Raw genomic sequence first — 17,985 nt, 5'->3', positions numbered from 1 at the left:
AAGCCAGAAACAGCCCAAATCGTCTTTCCGCCCTTGTTTTAGTTCTCTGGTTCTCGTAACTAATTTGCAGAAAACCGATCTACTTTACCGTGCTTTTAGTATTTTCTTTTTTTTTTTTTTTTAGATTCTCCATCCACCGTTCAATTACTTTATTGCGGACTGGAACTCTTTCATTAGCACCAAATAACGTTTAGCATCAAAGCACGCATAAAATAAATTAAAGCAATTAAATGCAGGGGGAAAAAAAAAATCAACAACGCAAAACAAAAGGCGAGTAAATTTAAGCACTTGCGCGGGGGAGCATCCTCCGTCGCCCTCTCCCCCTCCCGCCCCTGCCCGTTTATTTACATTGCCCGGCTGCGCAGTGAAGCCGCGGATTCCTCCCGCGGAGGCTCCACGTAATTTACTCCACAAATGCGTTGCGCAAGATGCATAGGGAAAAGGAGGAAAAAAAAAAAAAAAAAAAAAAAAAAAGAATGCAGCCAGCTCTGAAAGGACTTGGCGATGGCAGCCTTCCACCTTCTCCCCTTCCTTCCCTCTGCTCTTTCACCACCCACGCCCGTAGGTGACTTCATGTCCCGAATGGCGGCGCGCAGGGCATCTTTCAGCAGGTTTTAGCGAAATTAAGATGCCACGTCAAGCATCTGCGCGCCCGCGTCTGTGTTACAGGTATTACACACGGATGTGCAGAATATGCTGCGTACACTAACGGTGGGAAGCCCATTAGCAGAGCCAGGAGCTGTTACGGCTTTTGTATGCTGAAATTCCCACTTGAAGGGAAGGGGGGAAAAGAGGGAAATCTTCCTCTTTCCTTGGTCAAATCCCTTGGTGCAACCTCTTTGCAGGCGCGCTTATAGAGGGGATGGGAAAAAAAAAAAAAAAAAAAAGAAGCAGTTCCAGAAATTCTCCCCCTCCCCGCCAGCCTCTGCCGGCTCCTGGACCGCAGGGACACCGAGCTCTGCGGTGAGCGGGGGGGGTGGGGGGGTGGGGGTGCAAGAGCAGGAATTGCGGAGAATTCAATGGAAAAAAAAAAAAAAAAACCAGAAAAAAAAAAAAAGGCAAAGCACGAAGCTTGCCTATGCTGAAGCCAGGGCAGCGGGGTGCCCCACCTTGCTGGAGTAACCCACCCCCCCCCAGCGCTATAGGAGGGATCGTGGGGGGATTCGAGTGCGGTCCCGGGAGGGGGATTTGTCCGTGGGGGCCCCGACAGGCGCCAACTCCCCGGCTGGGCTCTGCCCAGGGCATGGGCGCCCCGGCCACGCGTTTATTGCCTTTATTTGCCTTTTTTTTTTTTTTTTCCCCCTCCCCTGTAATCCGCTAATTGCCCCTTTCAGCAGAAGGGATCCCAATTGCGTAAAAAAAAAGAGACATCAAAAATCCCACCCGAACCCCACTGTTTTACGGTGCCTTTCCCCATTTAAAAGCCAACCCCAAGCTCTTTATTCTGGGGGGGCTGTTATTGTTCACAGCCTAAGATGCCAGGCGTTATCGGATTATTTCTCTCCAGCACCCCCCCCCATCAAAACCAAAGAGGGGGCGGAAAAAAAAAAAATCTCTGAACCCCTTTCTATATTCTTTTATTTTTGTTTAAAAAAAAAAAAGATGGCGGCTAAGAAAAAGACTGCTGTTAAACCGGTCATGAAGAAATGCAATAAATTCCTTGTTGTTTTATGAAAATTTACAACTTTGTGATAGAACTTTATGAGTGGCTGGGTTCTGGGATTGGCCAGAGCCGGTCATGTGGACTGCTAACCGTGAACATGAACTTTTTATTATTTCCCATGTGGTTATATTGCACCATTCTTCTGTCCGCTGCACCTTGGGTCGGATCAGTGTCCTCTATAGGGCTCTCGCCTCTTTACATTTTTTTACTTTTGTGTATAAGCTCGATAGGGCTAAAAAGGGGAGAGGGGCGGGGGGGGGGCCGCCTGTGCACACAGCCACACGCTCACATAGGCACCCACCTCTGCGCACACGTAGGAAGAGAGTTACATGATTTTTTTTTAAATTATTATTAATTTTTTTTTAATTCATCTGTTAATTTGCCTGCTGATTTGGAATCTCAGTAGTAATGGAGGGGCAGAGGAGATGCTGGACGGAGCGGAGGCTATCATTTTTCAAAGAGAGAAGTTACTCCATTTTCTATGCAAATGACAGAAATGCAAGAAGCTCTCCCAAGTCAGAGAGGCAACCGACGGCTATCAGGTTGGGACAATATTTATCAGCTAACAGATAAGCAAACGCTGTCTCTCTCCCTATGTATTTTACTTATACCACAGAAATGGACGTCAAAAGGTAAGCGAATAATACCTCTTTCTCTTCATTTATTTAATTTTTTTTTATTTGAGAAAATGCATTTGTCAAGCTGCCTTTTCTATTCTATTCCCCCCTCTCTCCTCTACCCGGGGAGGGGGGGAAAAGAAGGAAAAGGGTGGGGTGATGAAGAAGGAAGGCACTCAAAGAAATCAGGGGTGGTGGAAAGCTGTTTAAGTGGTAATTTTATCGAAGAAAAAAAAAGCGTTGTGTAAAGGTGAGGAACAGAGAGAAAGGGAGAGTGAAATAAGGTAAAGGCAGCAATTGAGAGAAGGAAAGAAATAGAGAAATAAAATTGAAAAAAAAATGTCAGAAAGGAAGAGAGAAAGAAAGAGAGTGAGAAAGAAACAGAGGAACAAAATAAGAAAGAGCCAGGGGGAAAAAAAAAAAAAACGGAATAAGAAGGAGAAAATAAAGCCTGTGAGGTCACCTGGAGATAGTAGACTTGGAATGAAGGATTTTGCAGTAGCTGGCTGACGGAGGCTTTTAGACACTGCCTTTAAAGAAAAACACCAAACCCTTTGTGGGCAGTTGTCGTGTTTTATTTTTTCCCCCCTCGCAGAATCTCTTGCCAGTTTGCCTGTCTTCAGGCGAGCCCAGTAATTTGGCGAAGTTTGTGTGGAAGCCGGTTGGGTTTTGCGTTGCTCTCCAGGGTCATTATGATGTGGGTGGTTTCTTCGGAGAGGGCAGTTCGCGGCAGTCCTCGGAAATAAGGCTCTGGAAATTAGGTTAAAAAAAAAAAAAAAAAGGAGGGAAAAGAAAAAAAAAAAAGGAAAGAGAGAACAACAACAACAACAAAAATATAATAAGAATGAAGCCAACCCAGACCGCAGCGCTCTCGTATTTTTTTTTTTTCCCCCTCGTGAAACTCCCAAATGAAGCTGACGTTGCGATGCAATAAAGCTCCTTGTATTTAATTGCGTTCTGCGGTGTTACCGGGGCTTTACGGCTTTCCTGCCGGGATCCCGGCTTGGGTCCCAGCCCCACGAGTGGGTCGGTGCCTTTCCACACCAGGTTATGTGCAAATCCCCCCTCCCTTCCTTATCTGACAGCCCAGCTTTCGCTTCGCCTTCGGGAAAAGATTTGTTCGGAGATGGTGGCTTTTAAAATTTGGTTGTTTTTTTTTTTTAAGATTTCAAGGGGGAAGGTTGAAATATAGCACTAATTGCTACTGTTACGCGATGATTTTTAAATAAGATAATGTAAGAGCCGGTGCATGCGAAGCGAGATTGAGTAAGAAGAGATTCATTACTTAAGCATAAACCGTTTTATGACGTGACGATTTATCTCACCCGAACTGCCTGTGCCTGAATACTGTGTGGACAAGAGTAAATGATCGCAAGCCGCGGAAATAATAAACAGAAAGTCATTTTTAAAAGCTATTTCTTCCCGAACCTGTTACATTTTTCATAAATCACGGGGAAAGAAAAATTAATGCCGGTTCAAAGGCCTGTTCTCCCTTTTACCTAAGCCTCTTCGCGCGCGTTTAGGTGTTTTTTTTTTTTTTTCATTATTAGAAAAAAAAAATAATTAAAAAATTGACTTAGAAACCTTGCTTCAAAACGCTTTTATGCAGATTGTCTGACATCCTGCGTGGGCAACCACTTGTGGAACCACGCACCTGGGTGCGGACAGGTCTTGTGAACCATTTCAACCCGGTGTGGCGGGGGGTGGACCGCGAAACCCCCGCGCGGGGTGCGTGTGTGCGGGGGGGGGGGGTGTCCTCGCTGCTCCCGGCTGAATCCTCTCCTGCCACCCCCTCCTGCTTTGTTTATTTAAGAAAATACAAGAAAAGGGTGTCAGGGCAGGGCGGGCCCCCCCCCGCCGTTCCCCCGGTGCCGGTGCCGCCGGGCTCGCCCATTCCCCGCCGTTTGCTGCCATCTACCGTCAGCGGGTGCGGGCGGCGGCTCCCGGGGGGTTCTGCGGCCGGTACCCTGACGAGAGGGGTGGTGGGGGGTGTCTGGGGGGGGACCCCTGCCCCCCCATTTCCCTCTCCTTCTCCCCGGCAGGGGAACGGGGCCAGAGACCTCAGCCCCCCGGGGTCGCTTGAAGCCCAGTGCCCTGCTGTGATTTGCAAACTGTAAATGTGATTTTCGCTCCACACCTCGCCTTAAAATAATGGGGGGAAAAAAAAAAAAAGAAGGGGAAAAAAAAACCCATAAAACCATATATATGGGATGCACTCGCCCGTGTATGTGCGCTCACGTGTGAGCTATGGACACCCCACACGCGTGTGCCGCCCCGCGCCGTGTATGTACACATCCTTGCACGCACACGCGTAAAATCTCGCCTCTTTCCGTACGCACACACCCGCGGAAGGAGGCTGGGCCTGCCGCTGAGCGCCAGCAGAAGCGGAGATGGTGTAAAACCCGCGGGGCGAGGAGGATCTGGGCCGCGCAGAAAAGGCGGAGGAGCCCGGGATTTATTTTATCGCTGCGAGCCGCCGTTTCGGTGGGGTCTGGAAAAGCCACGCCAAGTGATGTGCAGAGCGCGGGGGGGTTGCGGGGAAGGAGCGGAGGACGGATCACTTTTAAGTTACTGTAGGCTTTGGAGGGACAATGCGAGTCTGTTATTTTCAAAGGTTTCTCTCTCTCCCTCCCTCCCTCTCTCTTTCTCCCTCTCGTTTTCTCCTTCTCCCACCCAGTTTCCTGGCAACTGTTCACGTCTGGGCCAGGGACATTTTCTCGAAGAAAGTGAGATGCCCAGGGACCATGTTAAAAAAAAATTAAAAAAAAGAAAAGAAAAAGTTTCTCTCTTTTGACGAGCCATGATTAACTTATTCCATGCTGTAATTCCCAGCACCCCCCAGCACTCGCCTTCTCCATTCCAGGCTCCGTCTCGCCTTTTCCTCTCCTTCTCCCAGCTTTCCCAATATTATCCGACCAGCAGCCCCCACTCCTTTCCCCTTCCCAGCGCTCGCTTTCGCGGAAATACCTCAATTTGGACGCATTTTGAGCCCCCCAATGCCCCTTTCCCCCCCGCCCCGGCCTCCCCTCCTCCTCTTTTTTTTTTTTTTTTTCTTCTTTTTGTTAATAATTAGCTGCACTCTTTAATGGAACAATGGTAGATTATTATTGCTTCTTTTCAAAGATCCCATTAACAAGGTTATTATGCACTGCACGGGAAGCCAGGTAAATTAAACTTAAATTGCTGGAAATTAAGTTTCAGGCGGTTGTGCGCGGGGAGAGTGTGGGTTTGTTTTTTTTTTTACACCTTCAGGGATCATTGTTTTAAATATTCCAGCCCTGGAGCTCTACATGCCTCTGTCGGTTGGTTTTTTTTTTTTTTTTGTGGTGGTGGTGTGTGTGGTTTTTTTTTTTTCCGATGTGATTCTGAGTGTTCATGATCATTACAGAGGAGGTTGCTCTGCTGCCAATGGTTTTCTATGTCTGACTCCAGGAACAAGGGCTTTTTTCAAGTGTTTTCGTGGTGTTGGCTTGACTTTATGGCTGCAATAAGTCGCTCGGTGGGGAAACCCCCGCTGTGTTCTCACTTCAGAAGGATCGGGAATTCCAGCTCCACATGAAAAAAAGAGAGTTTCATTTTTTATTGGAACCAACTGCGCTGAACTTTCTACCAAGTTCTTGGCGGGTTTAGCTTTCACACAAGCCGTGCTCTGTTCTGCTCGCGTTGGGAAATATTTGGGTGTTGTTTTAATCCCCTCATCTATCTGCCCGGCTCTGCCTGGTGGGGTTGGCGTGTGCTGGCCAGAAAAGCAAAACGACACAAAGTGGGACCTTCCTGGGCTGCAAGGACTGCAAAGACTTCTCTTTTTATTTGTACCCCGCCAGCTGAGTGATGTCTGTCAGGAGGGGAAAGCCACCGAAATGTGTTTTATGCGTTTTGCCACCTTCTGCTCTTTCTTAGCAAAACCTGAGCCTGGTTTTGAGGAGATGAGGCCAAAAACTGCCCGAAGCCGGCCCGCCGGTGCCCTCAAGGTCGGGTCTGACTGGGCTGGGGGCGTCCGAAGGAAAGAGATCCGCAAAATCTCGGATTTACCTTCGGGCCTTCTCGAGGAAGGCAGGAGAGCGTCTGTTAAACAGCTACACCAATCACCCAACAGTTTAAATTTTTATTTTATTTTTTTTTTAAGCTGTTGAACTGGGAATAGAAACCACCTCCATGCTTAACCATCAGTTCTCTGAGATTTAGTGCGGTTTAAGACCCCTGCTCATATTTACATTTATTATAGGTGGCAAATCAATTAAACTGCCGGCCTGACCTTGTGGAAGATTAAAACTATGACAGGCTTTGGGTGGTTTTTTTTTTTTTTCCTTTTTTTTTTTTTCCCCCACGATGGTAACCAAGTTCTCTCTTTTCTTTCCCTCCCCCAAATAACCATCTATAGGGTCATCCCTCTTCTGAGAGGCGAGAGGTATTATTTTTTACTATAGAGAGTCTAAGATGTCAGCAACAAGCCATTAGCAAGAGATCAGCTTCAATTAGTGCATTTTTATTTTCTTTTAAATATCGATTCTCAAACGACGTAAAAAGCCAGGTTTAGCCACGAAGGCACTAGGATGAGCCGTGTTTAAATATGATAAAACTTGGAGGCATGGGGTGGGGGTGATTTTTTTTTCCCAAACTATTTCGAGGGATTTATTTGCAGAGCAATCACGAGAAGTTAGAGAAAACATAAGAGCAAGTATTTTCAGCAGATGTACTCACGCATTGAATTATCAGGACATCCCATTTCTTAGCCCAAAATCTGCATGCGGAGCTGATCGTGCCAGACAATCGCTGGTTTTGCAGAGCTACAAATATTGCGTAACTCTCTAATCAAACGTGTGAGCTGTTCCGCTTCTGCAAAGCAGTTAACTTCAGCCTCTCATCCGGTCCTGGGTGTGTTTTTTTTTTTTTTTCTTCTCTAGTCATCGTTCCCTTTCAATCTCACTTTTTTTTTTTTCCCCCTTGCATACCAATAAAGCAGATCTACGTAAGTTTGGGTCCATTCCGTACACAAAGGGAAACTCTGCAAGAACAAATATAAGAGATATCAGTCAGAGAGGGGGTGGAGGATGGAAACTACTTCCTTTGCATGTTATTTCCTTGAATTATAAGGATTACGTTTCAGTCGAAATGTTCACTGCAGCCGTGGCGTGAAACAATCTTGGCTTTGCTGCTGCAAACATGATGTTTGAAATAAATTAGCAAGAAATAAGATACCGGTTTCGCAGACACTTAAAGCTCCGTCAGAGAGCGCGCATTGGCAGCTCTTCAGGCACCGTGTCATGTATGTAATTCCAGATTTGTAGCGCAGACATTCACAGATTCAAGTACAGGGGATGTGTGTTGTAAGGCGTGTCGTTGCACCGCATCTAAGACCCGACAGACAGCTGGCTGCGAATTCGGACAGGAAGCAAATCCTTGATAAAATGCGAATGGTGGGGGCACAGTCCTGGGTTTAATTTAGGTTTGGGTTTTCTGTGTGTGTGTTTTGGTTGGTTGGTTGTGGTTGTTTTTTTTTTAATTTCATTTTCCTTGTGAGATGGCTCTGATTTTCCCGTTTGGAAAAAAAAAAAAAAAAAAAGATAAGGCGGCGGTCGGAGGTCCAACCCTACCTTGACCAAAGTGGGGTCTGAGGGGGGGTGCGCCAGGTAGAGCAGAGGACATCTCTGGCGAGGAAATCCGGGCAAAAGCGGGAGAGGCAAAGCCCAGAGCAAAGCGGGGCTTTTAGGGTGAGCGGGAGTTGCTAGAGACTTTGGGAATAATGCCTTGCAGACTTTTAACTTTGCAAAAATGGTGGGGTTTTTTTTTTTTTTTTTTTTCAGCGAGGACCGGCTTGAAGCGGGGGGATGCAAAACCACGGGGTCTCCGCACACCTCGGAGGCAGCAGCCCCACCGCACCGCCGGCTTTCCGCTCGTTAAAAATAAATTGAAAAAAAAAAAATCTCCGTCGGTAACGATCAATAAACTCAGCTTTTGACCGTAACCCAAGGCTTCCTTCTAGCCATAAAAGGTCGGGCATAGATTTGATATTAACAAAAAAACGCAAGAGGGCACAATGCGGTACCGGGCTCTGGAAGAGATCGGGATTTTGCAAGGGATAAGGAAAATACTTCGATTTTCCATTTATCTCCCGAATACAGAGCTTTTGCAGAAAGAGCAAATGGAAAAGACGCAATATAGGAAAAGCAAAGGTTTGGTTCAAGCAGGCGCAGCTTTCCTGAACCGGGAATGCTAATCTATGGTAATTAGACAGTCGTGAACCGAAATAAGTTGTCAAAACCGATTTCTTCTCCTATAGCAAATCCAATTTAACCAACCCAGAGGGATCTCCTCCCTGCAAAGTTCACACACAAGCTCAAAAAACCTTATTTTTTCCTTTTTTTTTTTTTTTTTTTTTGAGGGGTGTTTTCTTTAACTGTAGCCAAGCATGCAGGCATTTCAGGACGGTTTGCAAACACTAGGGGTTAAACTTTTCCGAAAGCGGACAATTAACTTTTTTCCCTCCTCCCCACCCCCTCTCCAGCGGGTGTTGGTGTCCGCTCCGTGCGTGTGAACACACACGAGCGTGCACAGGGCCGCCCGTGCAGCACAGCCCCGCGCCGAGCTCGGGGGGAGCGGGGTTGCGGGGGTGGGGGGAACGGGGTGGGGGCACACACGTTTATTTATTTATAAAGCTCTGAGCGCGCTCCGGGAAACGTCTCTTCGGGCAGAGATTATCTATTTGGTTAAGGGGGTGCGTTGCTGTTGTTTAAAAGGGAGGGAGCAGGGGGGTGGCTGGTTTGTTCTGGGGGTCCCTGGTGCAATCTCGGCTCCTCATGGGTGCTATTTTGCAACCTCGGGCGCCTGCGATTGGTCAGCCCGCGATCAGATGGCTGTATTTCCTTCTGTCCCTGCCTGGCACCGCGCCATCTCCCCTCAGCTAAAACCCCATCTCCGATATAGCACTAATCGCGAAACCGCTTGGACTATAAAACACCACAAATCATAAAGCCGGGGGAAAGGACGGCCGAGGGGTTGTGGTGTTGGGGTTTGGTTGGTGTTGGGTGGCTTTTTTTTTTTTTTTTTTTTTTTTTTCTCTCTCCTCCTTCCTTCTTCCAATGAGTTCTTATTTTGTCAACTCGACCTTCCCGGTGAGTCTGGCGGCGGGGCAGGAGCCCTTCCTGGGCCAGATCCCGCTCTATCCCTCGGGCTATGCGGATCCTCTGAGGCACTACCCCAGCACCTACGGAGCCACGGGAGTCCAGGAGAAGGGCTACTCATCCTCTCCCTACTACCAGCAAAACACCGGAGCCTACGGCCGCAGCTCCGCCTGTGACTATGGGGCCGGCGGGTTTTTCAGGGAGAAAGACCCCGCGGGCGGCCCCCCCGGCCTGGACGAGCTCCCCTTCGCCCCCGAGCCGCGCAAGTCGGACTGCGCGCAGAGCAAAAGCGCGTTCGGAGAGAGTGAGGAGCAAAAGTGTTCCGCCCCGGTTTACCCCTGGATGCAGCGGATGAACTCTTGCAATAGTGAGTTTACTCTTTTACAGAAATAAATACATCAATCTCCTCCCCCCCCTTTCTTATTTGTTAACGCCGGAGAGGGAGCGAGCGAGCGAGGCAGCGGCAGGGTTCACTCCAGAGCCCAAACTTCCCACCGGGAAGTTCGGCGGCACGAGGGGCTCCAGCCTGGCTCCTGACACCCACCCAAACTTCATGCCGCTGAACTCTTCCCTCCCAGCACACCCCTCAGCTAAAAACTTTGCCCCATGTTTAAGCCCCAATACAGTATTCCTCCCCCTCTCCTTTATTATTATTATTATTCTTTTTTTTTTTTTCCACATTCCACTTCGCGTGTCACTCAGCTACACCGATTTGTCTCTCTCTCGCCCCCAACACGCGCAGGGAGCTATCTTTTGGAAATCAGGTCTGGATGACTTTACACTCGCACGGACCCCACACCCCCACGCAGCTCCCTCTCTCGCTGGCTGCCCGATCCGGAGTTAAATAATTCCAAAGTGTTTGAATATTTGAAAGGGAGAGGGCTACATTTTTAATGAAACTCGCACCTAATGAAAAGTCTGCCTGGGGAGATTTTTTTTTTTGTCCCCCCTGGTGATATACGACTTCTTCTTTAAGTGCTGTTTCCTCAATCAGAATTTAAAAAAAAAAAAAAAAAGAAAGAAAGAAAGGGAGGGGGAAGAAAAATAATAGAGGCTCACCACCCTCCTTCCCATGTTTAGATGCATTTGTTGCCTTTTAAGTTCCAAATTGATGTCCATTAGCGCGGGGACATAAAGTGTTGTGTCCTCTTTAATGCAGAGTTTGGGCCGATCGATTCACTTCATTATTGCTTAAATGCTCCGATCTATTACAGTTACCGGTAGGGTGGAAAACAGCGAGGGCGGGCGGGGGGTGAGGGGGTGGGAGAACACCTTGCGATTTTTCATCCCGGAATAAGATAGATCTCGCCCTGCCTGCAGCCTGGCGAGTTCAGCATTAACCCTTCTGCCCCGCTGCCTGCAGCGCGGTTGCGGATATTCCGCGGGTGCGGCCCGGCCAAGGAGCCTCCCCGCGCGCACGGAGGGGCTCAAGGCAGTGGGGTTTGTTTTTTGGGGGGAAGGGGTTGGCCCTTTTGGTGGGGGAGGGGGAGAGGGCACGCACCCCCTCCGTGCACAGCCGCCGTGCGTAGCATCCCCGCGGATTGTCTGGCATTTCCGCGGATCCACTAAACCTCAGGGCTTTCCTCTCTTTTTCCTTCCTCTTTTTTTTTTTTTTTTTTACCCTATTTCCCCTCCTTTTTTTCCTCCTATATTATTTCTTTTTTTTTCTTTTTTCTTTTTTTTTTTTTTTTGGGTGTCACAGGTTCCTCCTTCGGGCCCAGCGGCCGCCGAGGCCGCCAGACCTACACCCGTTACCAGACGCTGGAGCTGGAGAAGGAATTTCACTTCAACCGGTACCTGACCCGGCGCCGGCGGATCGAGATCGCCCACTCCCTCTGCCTGACGGAGAGGCAGATCAAAATCTGGTTCCAGAACCGCAGGATGAAGTGGAAAAAAGAAAATAAGTTGCTCAACTCCTCGCAACTGAGCGCGGAGGAGGAGGAGGAGAAAACGGCGGAGTGAAAGTATTATTTAAAACACACGCACACACACACACACAAAAAAGGGAGTGAGTGTGTGAGAGCCGAGAGGATGAGGGGGGTGTGGGCTGGCTGCGAGGACAGGGAAACCCGCACATTGGTGGGACAAGCCCTCTGCAGCAGCGGCCACAGCCAGAAAGTTTGGGCCACCAATGCCATGGACTCGTGTTCCCAGTGATCTGTCGTGTCCAGAAAAAAAAAAAATCTGGCTTCTAGTTGCAGTTTTTAATTTTTTTTCCCTTCCTAGACCTCCGTCCCCTCCCACTCCACTCCCCGAAATTAAATAATAATAATAAAAAACTGAAGAGAGAGAGAGAGAAGGAGGAAAAGTAAGGGAAAGAGAAAAGACAAAAAAAAAAAAAAAAAGACTTCTCCCTGTGTTTCTACCCTTGATGTCACTGTTAGTAATCTGCTAACTCTTGTATTTAATGGAAGTGCTGCAATATATGTCATTCGGGGTGTTTATTGTCTTAATTTTGTAAAAATGTTTCATGCACGATTGACATAGGGTTTTTTTTCTTTTTTTTTTCTTTTTTTTTTTCACCTTTGGTAAATTAATCAAGCCCTGGGGTCTTTGTAATTAGTTTTGCTTTTTTTTTTTGCTTTTTTTTTTTTTAAAGGAAAATCTACTGAAAGAACGAGTACTACCTAAAAGGATGCAAAAGCAACATCAGAAGTTATATTTTATTAATTTTTGTACGTGTTGTGTTTGGAGTTTGTCTTAGGTATGAACATGGAATTCTCTAATAAAAACAAAGTCTTCGATCTCACGCACCCCACCCTGTCATTATTTTTGTTATTATCTTTCCCTTTTCCAGGGGAATTTGACATTCGCAAGGAGCAGAGCTGCAAAGGGAGCCTTGCTCCTCTCTGCGTGACGCTCTCTCCTCTGCAAGGACAAGCGACTCCAAGCGCACGGAAGTTACAGTGGGGAGATAAATCTGGTTTTCCCTCTTTTTCTCTAATCTAAAATGGAAGACCTTTCACCAATAGTATTTCCTCGCCGACATTCTGCTTTAGTATCGCTCTTTTTTATTGTTACAGTACAAAGAGTTATGACGAAACGCTCTCCATATACATAATAAATCAAGGAAACAGGCAAAAATATGCTCTCATTTATCTACCAAAGATACCTAACATTTGCCTAGCATCTTTCAAACATCTGGTCCCTTGCTTCATATACCCAAATCAAAGTGAAGTGTATTGCAAAAAAGTCCAGATTTCCAGGGAATTTGCCCTGCGAAAGGAGGAGGAATATATCCTCCATTTAAGGGGGGGAAAAAAAAAAAAGGTGGAAAAAAGCTAAATTAAGTCTAACGAGCTCTTTCAACAGGGTAGATTTTTGTTTTCGCTCGCAAGTGTTTTCAGCGGCTCCTCTCGAGGGGCTGCCTTCGCTGGGGATGGGGTGGGGAAGGTTTCTGCTCCGTACCAAATCTGGCGCACGCCAACAGCAAACTTTTCCTGGCTTTGGGAATTAAACGAAAACGAAGCGTTTCTTCTGCCGGGGCTTCAGGAGTGGAAGCCAGCGAGCAGCCCAGCTCCTGTCGGATACCGTTCTCTGCAGCTTCACAGGGGGAAAACGAGCTGGGGCAGAATCTCCAGCCTCCCACCCCTTTTCCCCACCACCCACGAGAAATACCTGTGTGTGGGTACGTGTGTGCCCCCCCCCCCCCGCCACAAGCTGGTTTAATGTCAGCCACTTTTAAGATCAATTCATACAGAAGCTTCACAGCTGTAGGACATTTACTATTATTGCCACGCTTTTCATTGCCCGTAATTATTATAATTATATGTCACTTTCAATATGGCGCGTAATTTCCAATGAGTTGCAGACAAGCATATGAAATTCCTAAACTGCCTTGGAAAAAAAAAAAAAAAGAGAGAGAGAGAGAGATAAAAAAGAGAAGAAAAAAAGGAGAAAGTAAAGCTGAACAAAGCACAGCTCTTTCACGACGTTTTTACCCATTTCAGAGTGCTTTTGCTCCCCAATATTCCTTGCAGGTTAGCAAGCGGAAAGGAAAAACCGCGTAGCACAAAGCTGTGTTCCAAGCGACGCGAAAGGCTCCGGAACATCCTAAAAGCACCGATCTCAGCCCGTTCCAGCGGCCGGACTTTCCAACCTTTGCTTTTATTTCCCCCCTCCTTTTTTTTTTTTTTTTTTTGTTTTTTTTTTTGTTTTCCCCTTCAGAACGAAGGTGCGACCGCATCGCTGGTTCCGCATTCAGCGTGCAAGAAACCTCTGACAATGACCACGCAAAATAAACCCGAGCACCCACGCTCGCCCCCCCAGCCCCCACTTCAGACTTTAAGAGAGAAGATCGCCCGGCTACCGGACACTTCATCCCTCGCTGCCTCTCGAACTTCCCCGGCGGTTTTACAAAGGAAGAAATTAAGAGTTTCATAAAGAAAAAGGAGCCCACGCGGGGAGCGCGGACGCGCGGGAGGATCCTCCCCCCTCGCCATCTCTGCACTGATTTTTTTTTTTTTTTTTAAGAAGGAAACAGGAAAATGAAAGGAGGGGGTGTGCGGAGCAGAGGCCGAGGTTTGGGGGTGCCTCTCCCCCACCCCCCACACCCGGGGTGGGGGGGGCGCGGTGCGTGCTCCCCGCGCGGCCGGCAGGTGGCGCGCTCCGCCCAGGCGCGGGGGCGAGCGCGGGGGCCCGGCGCGCGCGGGGGTGCGGGGGCGCCGCGCGCCGCGCCGGGGCCTTAACGCGGCTCCGCGATCGTCATTATTTGTAACCATAGAGCATGAATTACCTCCTGAGGTCATCAGCGAGAATTTACGACTGGTCAACAAAAGCACGTGATTCCCAAACGCGCCCCCCACCCTCCCCCCATATTTGGCCGCGCACATAGCAAAAACGAAGTACAGTGCGTTGCTATAATTCATTAATACATCATAAATCGTCAAGCACAGGGTTATAACGACCACGAGCCACAAATCAAGCCCTCCAAAATAACCCAAATGAGCTCTTACTTTGTAAACTCGTTCTCAGGGCGCTACCCAAATGGCCCCGACTATCAGTTACTAAATTATGGGACCGGCAGTTCCATGAACGGTTCTTACAGAGATTCAAGCACCATGCATTCCAGCTCTTATGGCTACAACTACAATGGGATGGACCTTAGCATCAACCGCTCGGCCTCCTCCAGCCACTTTGGGGCTGTGGGGGAGAGCCCCCGCGGTTTCCCTTCTCCAGCTCAGGAGAGCAGGTTTAGACAGACGTCTAGCTGCTCCTTATCTTCTCCCGACTCCCTTCCCTGCTCCAACAGCGAGAGCCATGGAGGCAAACCCGCCCCGTCCCCCTCCGACCAAGCTACTTCTGCCAGCACCACCACCAGTTTCACAGAACTAGACGAGACCAGCGCGTCCCCGGCAGCCGACGAGGGCACTCCAATAAGCAGCAGCATCCCCCGAGCGCAGGCAGAGCCCACCGCGACCTCCACGGCAGCAGCAGAGGGGCAGGCACCTCAGATATTCCCTTGGATGAGGAAACTTCACATTAGCCATGGTACAGCTACTTCTTTTTTTTTTTTTTCCTTCCCCTTCCCCTGTCCTTGTTTATTTCCCCACACCCCTCTCTTTCTCTCTCTTGTTTTGCTTTTTCCCCCCCTTTTTTCCCTCCCCACCCCCACACTATTTTTTTCTCTCCCCCCCCCCCCTTCCTTTTATTCGGTGCAGGAGCTTTGATCAGAAACGCAGCTATTTATTGCTTTTGTATTTCTTGCTCTGGTCGCTGCTTTAAAGCTGCCTCTGGCGCCTGGAAGGGAGGGAGGAGGGGGGGCGATTTTATTTTAGTTTCGCTCTTCTTGCCGCAAAATATGCGCTCATTTCAAGCTCTATGTGGATGGTGGGAGAAGATAATTTAAAAATAGAGAGAAGGGGGTGTTCCTGGGGTGGCGTGGGGGGGAGAGGAAAGGAAAGAATTGACCATTAAAACGGCATTATATGCACAGATGGGTCTCTCAGCCCTTTCCTACTCTTATTTTGCTGGCTGTATTCTTGACAATCTGCTCTTGACAAAACCAAAATTGCGAGGAGATACACGGGGAATAGCGAGAGCCCCCCCCCCGTTTTATCCTGGAGAAAAGAAAGCAGCGTTAAACCAGATGCCCCTGCAAACAGACCCAGGAACACCAAGGCGGAGGCAGAAAAGGGAGATTTCAAGAGCTGGCTTCTCCAGTTAAATTATGAATATTGAGTTGGGAATGTCGGTTCTGGAGGGGCCAAGGGTGGGGGGGTTTACACGTGTCTGGGGGTGTGAGAGAAAGAGGGGGGGGTGTTATTTGGGGAATAAGCATCTTTCCTGGCTGCCAGAGGAAGGCGAATATTTTACCTCGGTATTAAAAAAATAATATATATATAGCCTTAAGGATTAAAAAAAAAAGGAGAAATCCTAGCAGAAAGCAAAAACCACAACCCCGCTGTTGTCCGTGTTATTCAGACATGACTGGACCAGACGGTAAGAGGGCGAGGACAGCGTACACTCGCTACCAGACCCTGGAGTTGGAAAAGGAATTCCACTTCAACCGGTATCTCACCCGCAGGAGGAGAATAGAGATCGCTCACGCGCTCTGCCTCTCCGAGCGCCAGATCAAAATCTGGTTCCAGAACAGGAGGATGAAATGGAAGAAGGATAACAAACTGAAAAGCATGAGCTTGGCCTCGGCGGGCAGCGCCTTTCAGCCATAAATCCTAGAGGAGGAATATCGAGGGAAGAAGAGGAGGCGAGGAAGAAACGCGTAAATAAATAAATAAAGCGCCGCAGATCTTAGTTTCGGAGTACTGTACAGTGAGGCACCTTCTGTTCGGCATGTTGTTGGCATCCTACACAACGCGTATGGTACCGTTATCCCAGGACTGAGTTCATGTCGTGTTCTGTTTTGGGTTTTTGTTTGTTTTTTTTTAATTCTTTTTAATTAAATTTTATTTCCAGATGCTCCTCATGCTCTTGTTGTTCTTATAAATGTATGTGTCCGTGCTCTCTTGATGCTTTCTGGAAAGCTAGCATGTCTTACGTGAGCCCTTTAAATGTTATAACTTATTTATAAATTGAGAACAGATACGATTGTTTGTTTATTTGTCGTGGGGGTTGTTTTTTTTTTTTTTTTCTTTTTCCCCCTCTTTCCTGAGTTTACTGCTTTTGGGTGAGTTCTTCTCTGCCTAAGCTAAAATCGGGGGTTCCTGCACTACAGTCGCAGAAAAAAAAAAAAAATCTAAAAAAACCCAAACAAAAATGTAAAAAAAAAAAAGAAAAAAAAGAAAAAAAAATAAAAGAAAAAGCTCTTGTATCTTTCTGTCTGAAAATTGTCCAGTCTGTGTTTTAGGTCAAACTTCAGGCCAGGGTTTCTAGTCCCAGGCTAATTCCGAGACGTACTCTTAGACGTGGGTAAACTTCACTGTTTAAAAAAAAAAAAAAAAAAAAAAAGAAGTATAAAATCGGACCAACAATAGAGTGCTCTAATGTTTGTAAATACTAGAAATATTTCTGATGTGACTAATAGACGGTTTGTAGTGGGCAGAGTGAATGCAATGTTATGTGTAAAAATGGCATCTGTCATGTCTAGCTGCCTGGTAGTACTTTGCCAATAAGCTTTTTGTATTTGTTTGTAGCTTTACTTGAAGTCAAATAAACGTTTCTCCTACCCACAAAGGCTCCCAGTTGCACTTTTTTTGCCCACCCTCTGGACTGGCAGCACTGGCCGAAGAGACGAAGCCCGGGCTGCAGCCCCGAAACTCCAACTCTTCACCCCAAAACCCCCTCCGGCCGCACACCGCGGCCCTCCGCGCTGCCCCAAACGCCGTCTCCCCCAAAACACCGTAGCCCACCAAAACTCCCACCCCGCCGCATCTGACAAACCGGTTTCAAGCGCGCTCCCAGTCGCAGCAACGCGGTCTAAACGCTCCCCCGGCAGACTCCGCGCGTTTCGGGCGCGGGCAGGCAAACACGCGCATCTGAAAAGCGAGAGGTCTTTCTATCCACACACACGTCCGCCTGAAACTGTGTTCTAGAGAATTACAGATCTGTGTGTATGTACAGATATATTTATTTTCTATATATATATAATATAATTATCCCTGCGCTAAGCTCTGCTCCGCCACCACTCCTCCTGGTTTCTGGTGTTCGCTGCTTTTCCTGGACACTCGCCGGGTCCAGACCAACTCGCAGCCCTCCAGCTCCTGACCCTACAACGAGTTCGCGGAGAATTTAACGCCGCCGAGGTTTCGCCGCCCGGGCAGGAGACGGCTCCGGGTTAAAGCCGCTCGCCGGGCGAACGGCCGCGGACATCTCTACAACACAGCTCAGGCTTTCTGCTCGCAGCAAGTAAAGTTGGAGCTTAAAACTTACCCAACTTAATCTCCCACTGTTTAGGTACTTCTTAAGTGATTTTGAGAGGGATGTGAAGTGGACTGTCAGATCCCAAACCATTTGCTCGCCTTCCCTTGGTATTTTTTTTTCCTCCTTTTTTTTTTTTTTTTTTTTTTTTTTTTTACCAATAGCAAACTATACCAAAAGTGGGTATGACATTTAGATGTCAGATGGATAGGGTTTTATCTAGAAGTTAGATCGTAAAAATCGCCCAGACCTCAGACAGATACCCCTC

The 17,985-nt window shown here is 47.9% G+C and overlaps 3 protein-coding genes and 1 long non-coding RNA gene across 6 annotated transcripts in view; 3 read left to right on the top strand and 1 right to left on the bottom strand.

The window, feature by feature from the left end:
• Positions 1-1,841: 1,841 nt before the first annotated feature.
• HOXB4 (homeobox B4) overlaps positions 1,842-17,985 on the top strand; it is a 30,949-nt gene continuing 14,805 nt past the window's right edge. Inside the window, exon 1 of the mRNA XM_086766788.1 lies at positions 1,842-2,295. The gene's annotated coding sequence lies outside the window, so the exon portion shown is untranslated. The remainder of the gene's footprint in view (positions 2,296-17,985) is intronic.
• On the bottom strand, positions 2,328-17,854 carry LOC147597690 (uncharacterized). Of its 3 annotated transcripts, none has more exons than XR_015261106.1 (3): positions 17,730-17,854; positions 6,982-7,285; positions 2,328-3,030 (listed from the first exon to the last, which is right to left on the bottom strand). It is a non-coding gene; the product is annotated as an uncharacterized LOC147597690 (long non-coding RNA). The 3 variants fall into 3 exon arrangements; XR_015261105.1 differs by lacking the exon at positions 17,730-17,854 and adding an exon at positions 17,241-17,421; XR_015261104.1 differs by lacking the exon at positions 17,730-17,854 and having other exon boundaries at positions 6,982-7,701.
• Positions 8,967-12,150, top strand: HOXB6 (homeobox B6). The gene is made up of 2 exons (XM_086766657.1): positions 8,967-9,768; positions 11,104-12,150. The coding sequence occupies exons 1-2, from the start codon at positions 9,360-9,362 to the stop codon at positions 11,361-11,363; spliced, it is 669 nt and encodes a 222-aa protein (XP_086622783.1). The 5' UTR covers positions 8,967-9,359; the 3' UTR covers positions 11,364-12,150.
• On the top strand, positions 13,818-17,033 carry HOXB5 (homeobox B5). Its single transcript, XM_086766687.1, has 2 exons — positions 13,818-14,891; positions 15,825-17,033. Exons 1-2 carry the CDS (start codon positions 14,345-14,347, stop codon positions 16,070-16,072), a joined length of 795 nt encoding a protein of 264 aa, XP_086622813.1. The 5' UTR covers positions 13,818-14,344; the 3' UTR covers positions 16,073-17,033.

The sequence above is a fragment of the Chlamydotis macqueenii genome, chromosome 25, assembly GCF_036417535.1.
Source record: "Chlamydotis macqueenii isolate bChlMac1 chromosome 25, bChlMac1.mat, whole genome shotgun sequence".
Taxonomy (NCBI): Eukaryota; Metazoa; Chordata; class Aves; order Otidiformes; family Otididae; genus Chlamydotis; species Chlamydotis macqueenii.
The sequence above is the reverse complement of the archived record's forward strand: the minus strand, read 5'-3'. Positions and strand labels throughout refer to the sequence as shown.